We start from the raw sequence: 17,298 nt of genomic DNA on the forward strand, positions 1-17,298 counted from the left end.
TTGTAATCAGCCAAGGAATACGCCTGAATTTTTTTCGAAGCGTTTTGAGCAAAATTTTGGATTTTGCATATGAACAATTTTTGCAAAATTCAAAATTTTGCTCAAAACCTCCGAAAAAATTCAGGCATATTCCTCGGCCATTTTGTTGGCTAGCTTCTATGATATAGTTTTTTATTTCTCTGGAGAAAAAGCATTCAAATAACTCCACAGGTGACATAGATAATATTTTTTTCCGTACATTATCAGACAGAAAAACTTGATCATCTAGATTTTCAGGGCAAACTTTTTCTTCGTTACTCCATGAAAAAACGTGATTTGGTTCCAATTGTTTTTGAGATGCTGTGTAGTTATGGAAAACAGATCTATATGATACATTCAGTCTGGGAAATTCCGATCCCGAATACTCGTCATCTGATGAATCATCTTCATCAGAACCAGAGTAATCTGGATTAGGTATGATGATACGTTCATCATTTTCATCGAAATCCCATTCCGATTCGGAGTTTGTTGCAATTTTTGAGGCTTTACGCTTTGGCATTTTTTTTTGCTGGGTGTACTCGAAAATTCCCAGGATGACAATGTGGTGAAGGTGTGGTTTGATGTTTTGAGGCTTTACGCTTTGGCATTTTTTTTTGCTGGGTGTACTCGAAAATTCCCAGGACGACAATGCGGTGAGGGTGTGGTTTGATGTCAGAGTGCAATAAAGGTTACGGAGTCGTTGGAAATTTTTTATTGAAAAACTATGCGCTTTTCGGAAAATTTGTCAAGAATAAAAAGTTCTTTTAATCAGCGGAGGAATACGCCTGAATTTTTTCGAAGCGTTTTGAGCAAAATTTTGAATTTTGCAAAAGTTGTTCATATGCAAAATCCAAAATTTTGCTCAAAACGCTTCGAAAAAATTCAGGCGTATTCCTTGGCTGATTATAAGAACTTTTTATTCTTGATGATTTTTCCGAAGAGCGCATCGTTTATTGTAAAAAAATTCATGAATGTTTTCACAAAAATTTTGCCATTAAGATGCCATTTTGAAAATACTAAAACGAAAAATCGATCTTTGAACTATGGATTCTCAAAGTTTAGACATTTATTCCACCGGTTAGTAAGATTCCAGGTTAATTACAGACTCGAAAAGCTTTGGAAAATGGTTCACAAAAAAAAAATAGGCACGATAAATCACGTTTTTGTTTGTTTAAACTGCATTTTGGGATAATAAATCAATTTTTTGAGGAATTTCATTGGCACCGTCGGAAAGAGATGTTAAGCAATAAAAATATATGTGTCTCAATTTTTTCTAGTGTCGAATAGTCTTAGTTATTAGCCATTGAAAAGCAGTGTAGCGGTAGTGGCGTTTTGGCCGTTTAAGGGTTAAATGGCCCACCCTGTACATGATCCACTCTGAAATTGAAACACATACTTTTCAATCCAATTGTAAATCATCGCAGACCGAAAAAGACTAAGAACGGTGATATAACCAAAACAATGCATTATTTACATCTTTCATTAAGCTTATACGAAATACGAACTTTAATAACGACGAGAATTTTTTCTCAAAATGAATAGTTTTCGATTTATTATTGATGAAAAAATGTTGCATTCTATATACTTTAAAAATGTTTAAAATCATAGCATGAAAACAAAAAATGACATATTGGCACAAAAAAAAATACGTGTCGATTATTTTACTTTAAAGAATGCGAGAGAAAATTTTTCGCTCCAATAGATTTTTTAGTTGTAAATCTGATATTGAATGACGCATAACTAGATTAAAAATACAAATGAAGGAATTATATTCAAACTCTAAGAATATCTCTTTATGTTAATTTACATTTTGTAGGGAAAAATAAATTGATTTTAATTCAAATTTTAAAAAATCTACGTATTTCACTGAATATAGGGGAAATAAGAACTTTGTTGTTTAGAAAAGGACAGGATATATTACCCCCCTATCAATAGCACGGCTCTTCTCCTTTATTCGTTTGGATGGCCTTTTTTTAAATTCGTTTACTCCCACTTGGGAAATTTGTTAGAGTATGCCTAAAAAAGTACCTAGCCAAATTGATTAATGTTTGTCCACCAAACGTGGGCCTTGACATTTCCCATGGCATTTGCATGAGAGACTTATTCCACCCCCGTGGATAAAAATTTGTATAGGGTACTTAAAACATCTTCATAGCCAAATACTCAAATTTTAAAAAACCACAAAATGGGCTCAAAAAACTTAGTTTCTCAAGTTATTAATAAGGTGTTTCCAAAATTTATGGAAAATTTAATAAATTATTCTCAAGCAAATGCATGATTTCAAAATTCAAAATTTTGAAAAAATGTAAAATGGCGGTTAATTAAAATATCAAAAAACACATTTTTCCTGTTTTTAACGTAATATTTGAAAGCTTTGAGGGGGGAAATGTCTGGCTTCAGGAATTCCCTGATAAATTTAAAAATCCAAAATTAACAAATGAAATTTAAAAGGCTCATTTTTACATTTTTTAAATAAATACTTTGAAGCGCTGTAAAAACAATCTGTCTGGCTTCGGAAAACTACTTGATAATTGTAAAAATCCAAAATATTGAAAAATAAAAAATTGAGGCCAATTTAAGATTTAAAAAGCTTATTACTATGTTTCGTTTAGCTGAATTTTCAAGTAATAATAAAACTTAATACTCAAAAAATAAAAATATTTCCTTTAAAATCTAAGTTTCTGTCATTTTTTATGTTTTAAAAACTTTTGTTTCCTCGAAGCTAAGTTATTTTTACTAACAAGAAGACGCGAGATGTGCATCGCCAATTCGACTGGGGTTTCACAGAGTGAATGTACATGAAAATTCATTCGGTGCGTATATTTTTTCGATCACTTTCTTTTTCTCTGCAATATGTATATTTACGTAGATAGACATTCTTACAATTGAAATATAATTCCTTCATTTTTATTTTTAATCTAGCTACATATTTTTTATTTAATAATGCATACTTCGATAAAGCAAACAAAATATTCAAGTTTTAATTAGTAATGTTAATAATATCTATTCTTTTTTAATTTGGTTTTTCATTCTGTATTTATTCGAGTAACAAGGGTACTCTATTTTTGTAAAAAGTTAGGGATACAAACCGTATTTCCTCCAGTTTTGATGTTATCCATTGTTAAAAAGAACATCACATGTGCTGTATGTAGAAAATATATTGAATATGCTAGATGCCTATAAAATTAATATACTTCCATATTGAATTTATACATGCTTCGTATTTTATATTTTATTTCGTTTAATACCGGTATGTTTGTCAGCGAATATACCATGTATATTAAAATTGCAATAAATTTGAATAGTGCAGGAACTACGGCCTGTACTCAGTTCCTCTGGAAACTACCAGGAATATAGAAAATGCTAGTTTTCAAGGTAACCTTTTTTTACGAGGATTCATTAACAATTAACATATTTTCATTTTGTACTTAAGAACCCGGACGCTAAAGGGTTAAATTGTAGTAACTATGTTTAAATTTTGATCTTTAAGATTCGATTTAAAGCTATTTGAAGCATCTATACTACGAATAGAGCTCCGATTTTAGTATTTGAGGCCTTATGATACAGTGTTTAAAATTCAAATGTTTGAATTCATTAAGGTGCTACAGAAGGTTGTAACGCCTCAAGTATATTCTTCAATACTTGTATCAAACTTTTTATTTACTTAAATTGTAACACTTATTTCGTTTGATTTGACAATTGAAGGAGAGGGGAGATGGATGAGATGATCTCTTTAAATACGCATTATGTGTTATTGGTTTCATGTATCTTACAACATAATTCTTATGTTGAAAAAAGTATATTTGAGTTTTCTAAGCATCAATATCAAATTTTATTTGTTCTCCGTAAATCAAAATTGCATCTTTATAACATTTTTGTATCTAAACCCACTTCGAATAAGATGGCTTTCTCATGTCTATAGAGCAGAAGGAAAGGAAAAAAATTCAAACAGGGATGAAAAGTAACGTGTGTATCACGGGCGGAAGGCGACATTGACTCATATGAAATTTGAATTCCACCCTCGCTCCAGTTATGCGCCTAACTGCACGCTCGTCAAAATTGCCTTCTTTCCGCCCTGTATACGTAATATACTATTCTTCACATTTTGAAATTATGTTGTGTAAAAGGTAAACAAATATATGATGTTCCATAAGGAAAGAGCCCACTATGTTGATATGGAGTTACGTATGTATCTTGATAAATTTCCGACATTTTAAGCACAGCAAGAACCGTCAAGGTTGGCAATCGAGTTTCCGGGACACTTTTGAACTTAGTACTTCGAAATCCCGCTTTTCGAGAGAAACTCATATAAGTTTGATTTTTGACGTTAAAATATAAAATTATCCTATTTCTGAGACATGGGTGTAATGTCACGCGATAGAGCATGATTTTTCAACGAAACCTCAAAATCGATTATTTTGACCTTTGTCTCCAAAAATTCCTTGAGGAACATCGCCTATTATCGTAATCTAGTAATCTATTATTGTCCTTGAAATTCATCTCTCCCTCCTTAAAATGATTCTTCCACTGATCTTCCAAATGTTTAGAAATAATAAAAATACAATTTCAAGCGAATCTTAAACATTAACTTAATACTTCGAATGTCCATGAATCTCTAACGTTTAACTTTCTTGTTTTCAAAAATGGCAGTTTTTGTTTAGTAAAGTACTGTTTTTTGAAACATGTAAGGGTTATTAAACGGAATATGTTCAACTATTTGAACTGTTATAGGCATAGAAGGTAAGTGGAGTTTACAATACTTATAAATGCAACAAAAGGAGCAGACTTGAAGTGAAAATCGAAATTCTTCACCCTGTGAAAATGCATCATCGAAAAGAACTGGATGAATCCACACTCTGAATGTATGTACTTGAAATCAGTATATGTAGAGAAAATATGATTGCTATACTGAGTTTCTAGTGAAAAAAATTGATCCTTTCGTAGGGCTCAGTGCTACTTGCTAAACAATCTTGCTTCGGTTGTTGATGAAGCAAGACGATGAGTGAAAGCTCTACCGGCAAGCACCTGAGTGGGCAAAGTGTGAACCATTTACAACAACCGACAAAGCCAACAGACTAGTTATCGATCGCCAGTATACATTTCTCGACATCTTATTGGAGAGATCATCGCACATTTGTAATGCGTAAGATTTTATCGTTAAACCTGTTGCTCCTTGTTATTCCAGGTCGCAATGGCAACGGGACAGGTGATATTTCAACGGTTCTACTACAGCAAATCTCTGGTGAGACATAATATGGAAATCACAGCTATGGGTTGCGTTTGTCTAGCTAGTAAAATCGAAGAAGCACCCAGGAGGATACGAGACGTTATTAACGTCTTCAACCACATCAAACAAGTCTCGAGTCAAAAGTAAGTACAGTGAAACCCCTACTTACGGACACCTCCAGAGCGGACATCTCTGTTTACAAACACTTCACATGATTCTGCGGCCCAAGCAATAGGAAATACCCTTTTAACTTACCTTCCTCTAACGGACACTTTATAATAGACACAGACACTTTTATTGCCTCCCCGGGATATGAATTTACCTCTACGAAACGGACATTTTACAAGACTCATTAGCTTGATGGTAGATATAGGAGTATGGATAAACGTAATTGTATCGTCACTGGACCTGACAAACACTTAAGGTCTCTGTTGTTGATTGCCAAGATATGAATTTTATTTATTTTATTTCCTCATTTATATTGCTTGTTTATTTCATTTTTCGTCCATTTTATTTGTTCATTTTTTTATTTAGGAATTTATTAATAATTCTTTGTAATTATTTATTGAATTAATCATTACTTAATAATTAATAATAATATTACATGTACACAGTATGTATGCATGTAACTATGTATGTACATATAAATATATTACTGTACCTCTCCTAAGCGAACAGAAAGTCTTTCACCGGGAGGGACCGTTTTGGAGAGGTTTCAACTGTATATATGTATTATATTAGAAGCACAATTCTTTCTCAAATTTTAGATCTTCGCAGACCTCACAGGCCGGTCCCTATTTTCCTTATTGTACCGTATGTTCAGTTAAGGTCACTAAGTACCCTATTTGAGTCAGGCAGTTTGAAAAAAAAACGACAATCAGAGAATTTCTGTGAGAAGTAACTTAAAAAGATAAGGGCTGCCACACAGGCACTTTTTCAAATGAAAAGAGCGCATTAGTTTGTGGGTTAATCACTATTAATTTCAGGTCTATACGTACTTTTGAATTATGTTGCATTCTTAGAAATATTTCAGGGTTTCTATAAAGGTTCCGAGAAATTTTTATTAGATTTCAATAATTTTAAGGAATTTTTAAGATTTTAAGGTATTTTTAAAACTTCTAAGCCATTTTCAGGAGCTTATAATTTGAGGTATTTTAGGGGATTTAAAAAGATTCTACGGATTTTTTAATTAATTTTATTAATTTGAAGTGATTTTAAAGCTTTTGAAATATTATTGGATAAAGAATTTTCTGAAATTGCTGAAGATATGGAACGATTTTACAGGACGTATGATATTTTAAAATATTTTAAAAGATATCACGTTATTTTATAAGATTTCCGAGGATTTCAAGGGATTTTAAAACTCACACTGTATTTTTAAAATACATTTTACATGATTTCAGAAAATATCATTGAATTTTGTAATATTTTAGTGAATTTTAAAGAATTAATTCATGAGAAGATAGGTATTTGGTAGGGGTTTAAAGATTTTAAAAGATTTGGAACTCACCCTGAACTTTCTTGAATTTCATGAATTCACAGGACGTTTTTTTAATTCACTTGAATTTCTATAAATTTGCTCTTTTCTACTTAATTCGATGGATTTAATAAAAAATTTAAAGTTTCATTTTAATTGATCCTGAGGATCAATTGATAAAATGATTAAAGGATTTGAAATATTTTAACGGATTTTTTTTAATTCCTTGGCAGTTTCAAGAGCTTTACAAATTTGCAAAAAAGTTTAAAGGATTTTAAATAATTTGGATTATTTTAAAAGATTACAAAGAATTTTTTATTGAGTTCAGTAATTTAATGAGATTCAAAAGGATTTGACATACTTGAGGGTATTGTAAAAGATTCTCAGGCGCTTTCAAGGGATTTGAAAGAATATCAAAGGATTCGAAATATTTTAGGAAATTTTAAAAGATTCCTAGAATCTTTTAGTTTATTTAAGTAGTTTGAAGGCTGAAATGTTTTAGGGCATTTAAAGAGATTCCAAGGCATTTTCAAGAGATTTAAACAATTTGAATTCTTCTAAATTCACTTAATTCTACTCAATTCAATTAATATTTCCATGTTTTTTAATTGTATTCAATTCACCTAAATGCTTTTTAAATTCAAGTTGATTTTTTAAAAATGAATTTCATCTAATTCTTCTCATTTCTTTCAAATCTCTTTAAATTCACTCAAAATTTATTGTACTCAATAACATTTTTTCTATTCCTAAAATCGTTGGAATTCATCTGAATTCTTTTGAATTTATCTTGAATTATATTGTAATCATTAGTCACTTCTTGTGTTATAAATTAGTAGGATTTTAAAGATTTAAAGAGGTTTGCAAATTTTTTGGAATATACCCTGAATTATTTTTAATTCTTTGGAATTCTCTTGAATTTTGTTAATTTACTTAAATGCTTCTAAATTCACTCAATTCTAATTCATTCAGTGAATTTTTTTGAATTTTGAAAAGTGTATTTAATAGCTCCTAAAATCTAATACCCTCAACTTAAATCCTTAGGCATTTTGACTTTCCTTGCATTTTTCTAAGCTTATTCCAAAGTTACTGAATTAAATTAAGTTTTTTCAAATTATTTTTTATTTATTTGATTTTTTTAAATTCACCTTAAGTTTTTATGCATTTCATTGAATTCTTCTCTTTTTATCTTAAATTGCTCTAAATTCAATCCAGTTTTACGGAAATCATTGGAATTTTTTGATTTTTTAACATTTTTCCAATTAATTTGAATTATTTTGAATTGAAATTCAATTTTTCCGAAATTTTCTGAATTTATCCTGAATTAGTTACCCTTTCTGCGCGAGAAAGTACCCTATGGTCGTTACAAAAAGTACCTTTTGGGCCCTATATTTTATCGCATAGGGACTGAGAGGCCTGTCTTCGGAGTCAAGGGATGAAAAGAAGTAATAATCATTTAAATTTTGAATTATTTGCAGACCTATAACACCAGTCATTCTTGATCAAAACTACGTCGCTTTGAAGAACCAGGTAATCAAATCGGAAAGACGAGTGCTAAAGGAGCTCGGATTTTGTGTCCATGTAAAACATCCGCACAAGATTATTGTCATGTATCTCCAAGTCCTAGGTTATGAAAAAAATAAAGGATTGATGCAGCAAAGTTGGAATTACATGAACGATTCATTGCGTTCAGATGTTTTCCTCAGGCATCATCCGGAAACTGTAGCGTGTGCCTGCATTTACTTGGCGGCTCGACAACTCCAGCTGCCGCTGCCCTCGTCGCCTGCCTGGTTTTCTCTCTTCAAAGTGAAAGAGAGTGACATAAGGGATGTCTGTCGACGTATTATGAGACTTTACGTTCGACCTCGCATCAAGTCTGAACATCTAGAGAAGAAAGTTGAGGAACTTCGACGACAGTACGAAGAAGCTCGATCGAAAGCCAGAGGAACTGAAGTTGATGGACACACGCCTAGTCCTCCACTTCCCAAACATCACAACGCTTGGGGAGGATTTATTAGTCGAAGCGGGTCGCACGCCATTCCTGAAAGGACGAAATCGCCTAGGTCTGTACAATTATAACTACAACAAATTTTTTTTCTTCGCAGTAACTCACAATCAGTGCTAAGGTTCACTAGAACAAAGTTATCTTTTAAGCAAAAAAAACCAAAATCCAACGATTGAATTTATTTACTTTTCTTTGGTTATCAAACTTCAGATTAATTTGGTATTTTGGTCCGAGACTTTAAAGCACGTGAAAATTGTAGCTCCAAAATCATACGCTTCCGTAAACTAATCTCTTGAAATTTCTTTCCTTATAGTCGCGCTGAAAAAGACGCCTAAACACAGCCTATAATGATAAAAATGTATGTAATCATTTATGATTGATTAATTTTGTCCAAATTGCAGATCCTATGTTTCCGCTCACTTATCGCGTGTTTTTTTTCTCGAAACTTTGTCTGTAATGTCAATGTAACAGTTTATTCAGCATACGTCAGTTTAACATCTTATGAAATTGACTTCCCACTTTCTTAAAGCAACATGAAGTTGTTCCCACTGCATGGCCATGATTTATCGTTGATTTTCAGGTTGTTAATTTTGCAGATAGATTAAAATCATGCAATTTTTAAATCCGTGTTGTACAATTTAAACATTATTTATTTTTAACGTTTAGTTTCATTATCCTAATTGAAGGTTGGTAGTATAAAACTCATTTTTTAATACTGTGATACAAAAAAGTAACTTAAAATTTAATTCAAGTTTTAGCGTAGTAATATTTTTTCCCTTTCAAGATATTTTTTGAAATAATTATTGATTTGAAAAATAGAATTTTCATTTTTTTGTTCATTCGCTGAATAACCGTATCTCAGTGCCATACCGTCACACAAAATTGGGACTTTCTCAAAACAGAATAATTTGTTTTGTATGAAACCTTTCTTATTATCGTTTATATTCACCATATCCCGGGAGCAAGTTTTTCTTTTTGTGGAAAAAAGTTTTTTTGTAAAAGTTATAGTTGCTTCAACTGCCATTGTTATCAGCGATTGTATTTGAGGGTTAATTATAAACTTCAGGATATCTGTGGATGCTCTTTAGGAATCGAAAACGCGCCTCGAAGACTCGCTACCTGTAAAATTGTAATCTCAGAATTCTGGGATAATATTCTCGGATGTTCTGAAAATAATTTTAAAAAACTCAATATCGTCTTTTAAATTTCTATAATTTTCATGTAAAATTATTCTTTTAAATGCAAAATTCTAAAACAATTTAACTTTTGATGCCTTGCAATTAAAGTGTTTTTTTGCTTCAAAAATATAAATTTGAAAAGTTTTGTTTTGAAATTTATTAACTTTTGGAGATTTCAAATTTCACAATGTTTTAGTTTCAAATTCAAATTTTAAAAATGTGAGGCAATTTAACTGTTCAATTTTTCAAAGGTGTATATTAAAAGCCGTGGTAGTCAGTTTTAAATTTCATAATTTTGAATGTAAATATAAAACGATTTTGAATTGAAAAGCTTAAAACTGTGTAATTTCAAATATTGGGATCATATTATAGCAAGCTTTTTTTGTATTCTTTGTTCAAATTTGTAATGCAATTGCCCGATTTTCAGTTGAAGATTTTATCAAAACAATAATTTCAAATTGAAAAATATTTGATTAGAAAATTCCAAGAGTGAATAATAATATCTTAATTGAATCATTTTTTATATTTAAATATTTAATGTTCTGAATTTTCATGTTGAACGCTAAATTTTCAAGTTATCCAATTCATAAGTTTTAATTTAGCGATTAAAATTGAATTGGTGGAATTCTGAAAAGCATCATTAACAGTTTAAAAATTATTAATTTTTAACGATTTAAATGTACTTAAAATAATTGCAATTTTAAATGATTAAAAAAAAAGTTCACTTAAAATGACTATTTATTTCGAACGTTTTTTTAATGATATTTCTATATATTTTTTGATTTCAGATAAATGTGTTTTATTAGTTTTAATGTTAAATTTATAATTTAAAATCATCCAATTTACAAAATTACCATCTGAAAATATTCGATTTCTAACGTTTAGAAATTATACTTTTTTCAACATTTTAATGTGAAATCATTGAATTTCGAGATTCTATCATTCTAAGTAAAAAATGGTTTCATTTTGAATGCTTTAAATCAGAAATGATACAGTTCAACTCCTTTTTAATAAAACTGTCCAATTTTCGTATTTTCCATTATTTGCCTCAAAAATGTCCTTATCCCACTTATTATGATTCAAAGTAAATAGATTTCTTGCAAAAAGGTTTCTTGATGCTCCTCGACATTCACAATGGATCATATGTAAAAAAAAACTGTGATTTTTGCAAAGAAAAATATGAGGCGAAAATATGAAACAAGTGGCCATCCAGATTCTGAGCTGATTTTTTTTTAGATTTGCAAATAGAACGTAAAAATTAGACATTTTACCTCAATTTTTTTCTCTGAATAAAAAACCTAAAGTAAATTAAAATTATATATTTAATAATTTGATGATAAAATTGGTATTAAAAATAGCAATATTAAACTTTTACATTTTTGTGCGTCTACTTATAATAATTTTGAATTGATTTTAAAGTAATTGGATAAAAAACTCTTGAGATCTACAAAATCATAAAAATTAACATTTGTTTATTAACTTTTTCATGACAATAGTAATTTTTAATTTATGGTTATTTTTTACGATTTTTGTATAGCAATTGGGTTGAATCCTAAGTTGAGTATTTATGTTCATGAAGTACATATACTTTCCTTCTGTTTCATAACAATTTCATTTGACTTTTTTGTTAAAGAGGAAAAAAATATTGTTAAAATGACTAGTTTTGATGTTCGATTAAAACAAAAAATAAATAAGTTCACAGAATGACATTAACAAATGTTGTTGAGTGATATTCGAAAGCATTTAATGTTGAGCATGTTTAAAAAAACAAACCTAGAAAACGGTGAAAAATTTTCGGTTGTAGTTGATTATGAACAGTAAATTCTCGATCCAGCCCACTGTGCGCGCATGGTACCTGTGCTTTTACGACAACTAATTCCTTCCAAAATTTAAGATATTTAAATTAGACCAAAATCCAAATTAAAAATCCCGTTTGACGTCCAATAATCAAATTGATCCAAAATCCTTTTAAATAAAACAAGAATCCAACGACCAAATTTGGACCACAACGAATAAACAAAAACCAAAAATCCTATTGTAATCTGAAAATAAAAAAGAGGAAAGAAAAATGAGAAGACAGCCAACCACATCCCCTTCCTTCTCTTTTTCTTTCTTTCGTCTTCTTTTCTTATAGACAACACCACCCTTTTCAAAATTATCTACAGGATCTTTAATCAGAAAGAGTTAAATGAATACCGTTTCTTTTAATACTTTTGTTCTTTCATTTTTTGATCAAATTTCTAAAACTATTGAACTTATGTTAAAAAAAATTTTAATTCATACTATTTTCCGATCTGTAAGATGAAATACTTGGGACAGACTGGCAGACTTCGTAATACTAGGATTGTGGAGCACAAAAGTGATGTTCGTTTAGGACGCTGTTATGAGTGTTCTTGCCAGACATACAAAGTCATTTGTTGATGTTGACCATGAGTTTGACTGGGATAATGTTCAAATTTTGCATAGTGAAAGTAATGAGAGAAAGAGAGAATTCATGGAAATGCTTTATATTAAAAAACAAAAAAAGTTATCTATTAATTTAAGAACCGATTTGGATGGACTGAACAAAAGTTATGCTAATGTGATTAATTACCTTTAACGTGGCTTTTTCATGAGTTCTGTTTTTCTTTTACTATCTCTATTTCTGATGTAATTGTGACATATATTTATATTGTGTTTACAACAGATTGGCCTACTGACCCTTATTCGATTCTCAGGTATCAAAGGGAGAGTACCTGTTCGTGGGTGCTGTCAATTTCTACCACTTAAATTTTTCTTGTCTTGATAAGGGTACTGTACGAGTACCGAAACGTTTGTAATGCAAATTTATTTATTTATGTTTTTTATTTTATTGTAATTTGATGATAATAAAAATAAAGAGGACGAAAGAAAGAAAAAGAGAAGGAAGGGGATGTGGTTGGCTGTCCTCTCATTTTTCTTTCCTCTTTTTTATTTTTGTCCGAAAATTTTATTTGCTTTTTTTTCAGATTACAATAGGATTTTTGGTTTTTGTTTATTCGTTGTGGTCCAAATTTGGTCGTTGGATTCTTGTTTTATTTAACAGGATTTTGCATTAATTCCTTCCATCTCATTTTGAGCCTAGGATAGTTTGGAAGGGAAAAATCAATCATTCTTTTCAAATTATATTTGGGAAAATAAAAAAGATTGAATTTGGAGAAAAGCTACAAAAAAGAAACGTTTAAAATTAAGAAATCAATGTCAATTTTTTAAAAAAATTTTAATTTTGAGATTTCTTGTGTTTGAAAACCGGAAAATGACCAGAAAGTTCTTTCTAAGTCTTGAGTGGTGACTTTCAATTCAGATTTTGAACTTAATGGTTAAAACTTTGAATCTCATGCTATAAATTATTTATTGAACGCCTATAGAGTTTGTTGTTTTCTGTGATTTCAGGAGGTCTAAGTCGACGAGCCCCTCACCAGTTAGGGACGTGGTGAAGCATTCGAAACGAAAGAAGCACAGCCGAAGTAGATCAAGAAGTCACAGTCGTTCACACAAGCCCAAGAAATCGCAACGTCGACGGTCGAGTAGCCATAAATCTCGCAACCGATACAGGTCACGAAGCAGGTCGAGAGACAGGGATTTTGAAAAATCTAGCAAAACCCGGAACAAGCATAGGCGACATTAAGAAATTAACTTTAAATCAACGAATTTTAGGTAAATATAATTGATGGTAAGCGAACAAATCGCAGGTTTGTTATGTCGAATTCGTGTACTCTGCTGCGCTCTTTAAACAGTTAAAATAAAACGAATATTTTCTTAAAATTTTGCCAATTCTAAGTAGATTTCAATAATATAAATAGAATTAAAGTGTGCAAAGCTGAGTTTTGTGGCGTACTTTAATTCTATTTATATATTTTTTATAAGAGTTTACACTCATTTTTTCGCATTTGTTTTTAAGAGAGATAAAATTCTGTTTTAAGAATTTTTTTCAAGAAATTCTTTTATTTTATTTTATTTTTTTCATTGTATACAAATTCGAGAGTACAATTTTCATAATGCTGCGAGATTAAACTTCTGGTGTCTAAATGAACATTGAGCAGATTTCAACCGCAACAATTGTGTAAACTGTAAATAATAATACGTGATTCGATGGCACTGGATTGCGGTCATGTTCTTAGGGAAATTTATTGCGTCTCTGTAATAAATGTTTACTTCTGTACAAACGTAAGATATTTTTACATATAATAAAAATTAGTGTACATTTAACCAGAAGTGTTGATAATTTTAAAGAATCCTGGGGGCAGTGCCTTCTTCCTTTCAGCCGAAATTACGGGAGAGAAATCCAAATTTAGGAGCTTCGGCAAAATAGTGACTATGTATGATCTGTAATTTGGTAATGACTCGATGGGGTTTCCGTGAAGTGTCAAAGTTCTAAGTTTCGGTAGTTTTCGTAATTTCAAAATACTGTTCATATTCGAAATATTGTTTCCATGCAAGTAGAGGATTTTTAAATTTGGAAATTCCGCAATTTCATCTCCAATATCGAAAATGGCGTTAAAGGAAAGATCCAGCCAACTCAGATTCTCTGAACTCACGAGAGCGTTCTTCACAAAGTTTTGAAGTTTTGCTGTTGAGGTTATGGAATTATGACCCAGCCATAATGAACTTGTTAGGTATCGATTTTCCTGATTTTTTTTTGGTATTCTGCCGGTTCTCGTTGCTTGTAAATTCTTGTTTTCCAGATCTCTTGGAATATAGCAATTCATTATAATAATTTATCTTTAAATTTTGTTTCAAGTGTTCTTCTATTAACCCTTATAGGTCCCCATGGGGCCGTTAGTGCCCTGACACTTTATATTGAAATTTACGAAGTTCGTTCTTCAGTTTTTGATTTTTTTTCAATGTCATAAAATTAAAAAATCATTTAACAAGTAAAATTATCTTATAACAAGACACTTAAGGGAATGCCCAAGAAAATTTCACGCCAAAATATTGATAAGCTTCTACGCAAAAAAAAATTACGGCTGGGGTCTTCAACGACCCCATGAGGACCTCAACGTTATACCAAAGTAAGGGGACCTTTAAGGGTTAAGGGGGTAGTAGATGTTCAAGGACCTTTTTTTCAATAATTGTTTTTTTGCATTAATTTTTATTTTATTTTCGCAATAATTTATTTTGTTGTAGGACATAGTTTTGACTCGCGAAAAATTTATTTTTTATTTTTTATTAACATCCGGCCGAGATATGGGCGAACTGAAGAAGCCATGTGAAAAAACGGTCGCCATGATTTCTCAAATTCGGGTAATCCTAAACACAAAACCTCAATTGATTCCTAAAGGCTCCATAAGAGGCTATCGTATGACCCTCAATCATCATTGAAATAAATAAAATAAATAAACAAATGGTGAATTTTTGTAATGTTTTTCGTATTTTTTCAACATTCACTGTGTCAAATTGTTATTAAATATTAATGGAAAATCATGACCGATGGTTATACGGTAGCCAAGTCTTTTCCAAACATTAAAAAAAAAGTTGAATAAAATCGGTCTAGTTCTAGTAGATCATCTGGAATTGTGGCGATACGCCCTGAGGTAAAAGAAGGTTTCTACTTTATTTCTAAGGGTATATGGTAAGTGGTAACTGAAATTGAAAAAAAAAACAACAAATCGATTTTCTGAAAATTTGAAAATCTTAACGTGCTAGTTATTTTGGTTCTTTTTAGCCCTAGCGTTTTTTATGGAAATAGGGTTACGCTTAAGTTTTCTGAATTTGATATAGGTTTGCCTCTATTTTGAAATGTTGTTAATTTATGTTCTAATTTTTTGGAAATTGAAATTCTTGCAAATTCGAAACATGTTCTCTTCCATTAATCATTTAAAATTGTATTCTATTCTAAACTCAGAAACTTTTCCATTTGAATTATTATTAATTGACAAGGATTAAATGTACTACTATTGTCTATGAAAAGGAAATATATAAAATTCCTTAAAATAAAACCAAGAATCCGTAGATAAAATTTGGACAACCACTATAAAATGCTCCTTTTTTAAATAAAAAGATCTCCTTTTAAAACAAATGTTGAGCGAAAGAAAAGTGAGATTTTTTTAAATTTTCAAGTATCAAAGAGAGAGAGAGCATTGTTGTTTCGTTGCTGCTCCTGCCTGCTCAATTTTTTTTGCTCGGTAATGGTGCTGTATGAGTACCGAAACGTTTCTGAATATTAATTATAAATGTTCTTTTATTGTGATTTTATAACTATAAAAATAAAAAAGACGAAGGAATAAAAACAGAGAAGTAAGGGGATTTAGCTTGTTGACTTCTCATTTTCTTTCCTCTGTTTTTACTTGTGTCCAGAGTTTTTTTTAAAGGAGGATCTTTTTGAATTACAATAGGAGCAATTTATGGTGGTTAACCAGATTTGGTCGTTGGATTCTTGGTTTTATTTTCAGGAATTCTATACATTAAGTTGATTATTGGACGTTAAATAGGATTTAAAATTTAATTTTAATCTAATTCAAATTTCCTAAATTTTTATCATAAAGGAATGAGACAAGTAATTTAAATGATGAAAGTTAGATTCTTTTGTTTACAAATGAGGATTTTATTAATTAAGCTAAATACGTGGTTCTTTGTGAAGTTCACTTAATGCTTTTTCATATACAACTTATTCCTTATATAAACATTCTGAAGAAAGTTGTTAAAAAAATTCTTAAATTTTGAACACTTTTAAGCTTTAAATTATTCAATTCTTAATAATATTAATACAAAATTGCATTTTTTTACGGCTTTAAAATTAAGACTGCATGATTGAAATATGTTTTTTTAAATCGAATTTTAAATTACTTAATTTGGAACCTATTCAAGTTAAAAATGTCCAACTATTAAGAACATTGGATTCACGCAATTAGAAATTGTTCAATTGCAAAAGCTATTAATTTAACATCCTTCCTTTATAAAAACCTGCAATTGAAAATTATTACATATTTTATCTGATCAAATAAAATGGTACTAATGTTTAAAGTTTTTATTTCAATTTTTAAAATTTCAATGTTATTAAAATTGAAACTGTAGCAAAGTTGTGCAAAAAAAATGGGAAAAAAGTATTATCCACGTTTAAAACTAAAGCAGACATTCAGAATTATTATTAATTTATAAATTTGCCTGTTTTATTATGGATGAAAATAAATTTCTTGCAAATAAGGAGTTCAAAAATTAATTCAAAAGTATTTTAGACGAAAAATAGGCACATAGGAAAATTAAATACTTTACCATCAAACGCAGTAGCTTTCATAAAAGAAAAATCTAGAGGAGGACTATTAATTCCCCTTTCTTCATTCCTCCACCCGTAAAGGGAACTCTTTGTTGAGATTTTTTTGTTATCCATTCAGAAACTATTCATTTCCAATTTTTAGTGTCAAACGTCATTTAAAAGACT

The 17,298-nt window shown here is 30.3% G+C and overlaps 2 protein-coding genes across 4 annotated transcripts in view; one reads left to right on the forward strand and one right to left on the reverse strand.

The window, feature by feature from the left end:
• LOC117166942 (cyclin-L2) overlaps positions 1–14,129 on the forward strand; it is a 17,944-nt gene extending 3,815 nt beyond the window's left edge. Inside the window, exons 2-4 of the mRNA XM_033351416.1 lie at positions 5,204–5,388; positions 8,198–8,782; positions 13,314–14,129. Coding sequence (XP_033207307.1) covers positions 5,204–5,388; positions 8,198–8,782; positions 13,314–13,548 — 1,005 coding nt within the window. The 3' untranslated portion in view covers positions 13,549–14,129. The remainder of the gene's footprint in view (positions 1–5,203; positions 5,389–8,197; positions 8,783–13,313) is intronic.
• LOC117166943 (leucine-rich repeat-containing protein 51-like) lies at positions 13,863–17,276 on the reverse strand. 3 transcript variants are annotated; one of them, XM_033351417.1, is made up of 3 exons: positions 17,133–17,276; positions 14,124–14,607; positions 13,863–14,058 (listed from the first exon to the last, which is right to left on the reverse strand). In XM_033351417.1, the coding sequence occupies exons 1-2, from the start codon at positions 17,245–17,247 to the stop codon at positions 14,126–14,128; spliced, it is 597 nt and encodes a 198-aa protein (XP_033207308.1). In that variant the 5' UTR covers positions 17,248–17,276; the 3' UTR covers positions 13,863–14,058; positions 14,124–14,125. The 3 variants fall into 3 exon arrangements, 2 of the variants coding, with proteins under 2 accessions (XP_033207308.1, XP_033207309.1); XM_033351418.1 differs by having other exon boundaries at positions 13,863–14,077; XR_004466332.1 differs by lacking the exon at positions 13,863–14,058 and having other exon boundaries at positions 14,498–14,609; positions 17,133–17,248.
• Between the last annotated feature and the right edge of the window lie 22 nt (positions 17,277–17,298).

The sequence above is a fragment of the Belonocnema kinseyi genome, chromosome 2 (assembly GCF_010883055.1).
Source record: "Belonocnema kinseyi isolate 2016_QV_RU_SX_M_011 chromosome 2, B_treatae_v1, whole genome shotgun sequence".
Taxonomy (NCBI): Eukaryota; Metazoa; Arthropoda; class Insecta; order Hymenoptera; family Cynipidae; genus Belonocnema; species Belonocnema kinseyi.

Excerpts from the sequence above, each read along its gene's own strand:
- LOC117166943 (XM_033351417.1), bottom strand. The coding sequence starts at position 17,247 with ATGGATAACAAAAAAATCTCAACAAAGAGTTCCCTTTACGGGTGGAGG. Across the intron at positions 14,608-17,132 it reads GAAAGCTACTGCGTTTGATG|ATCTGGAAAACAAGAATTTA; the intron begins GTAAAGTATTTA and ends ATATTCCAAGAG.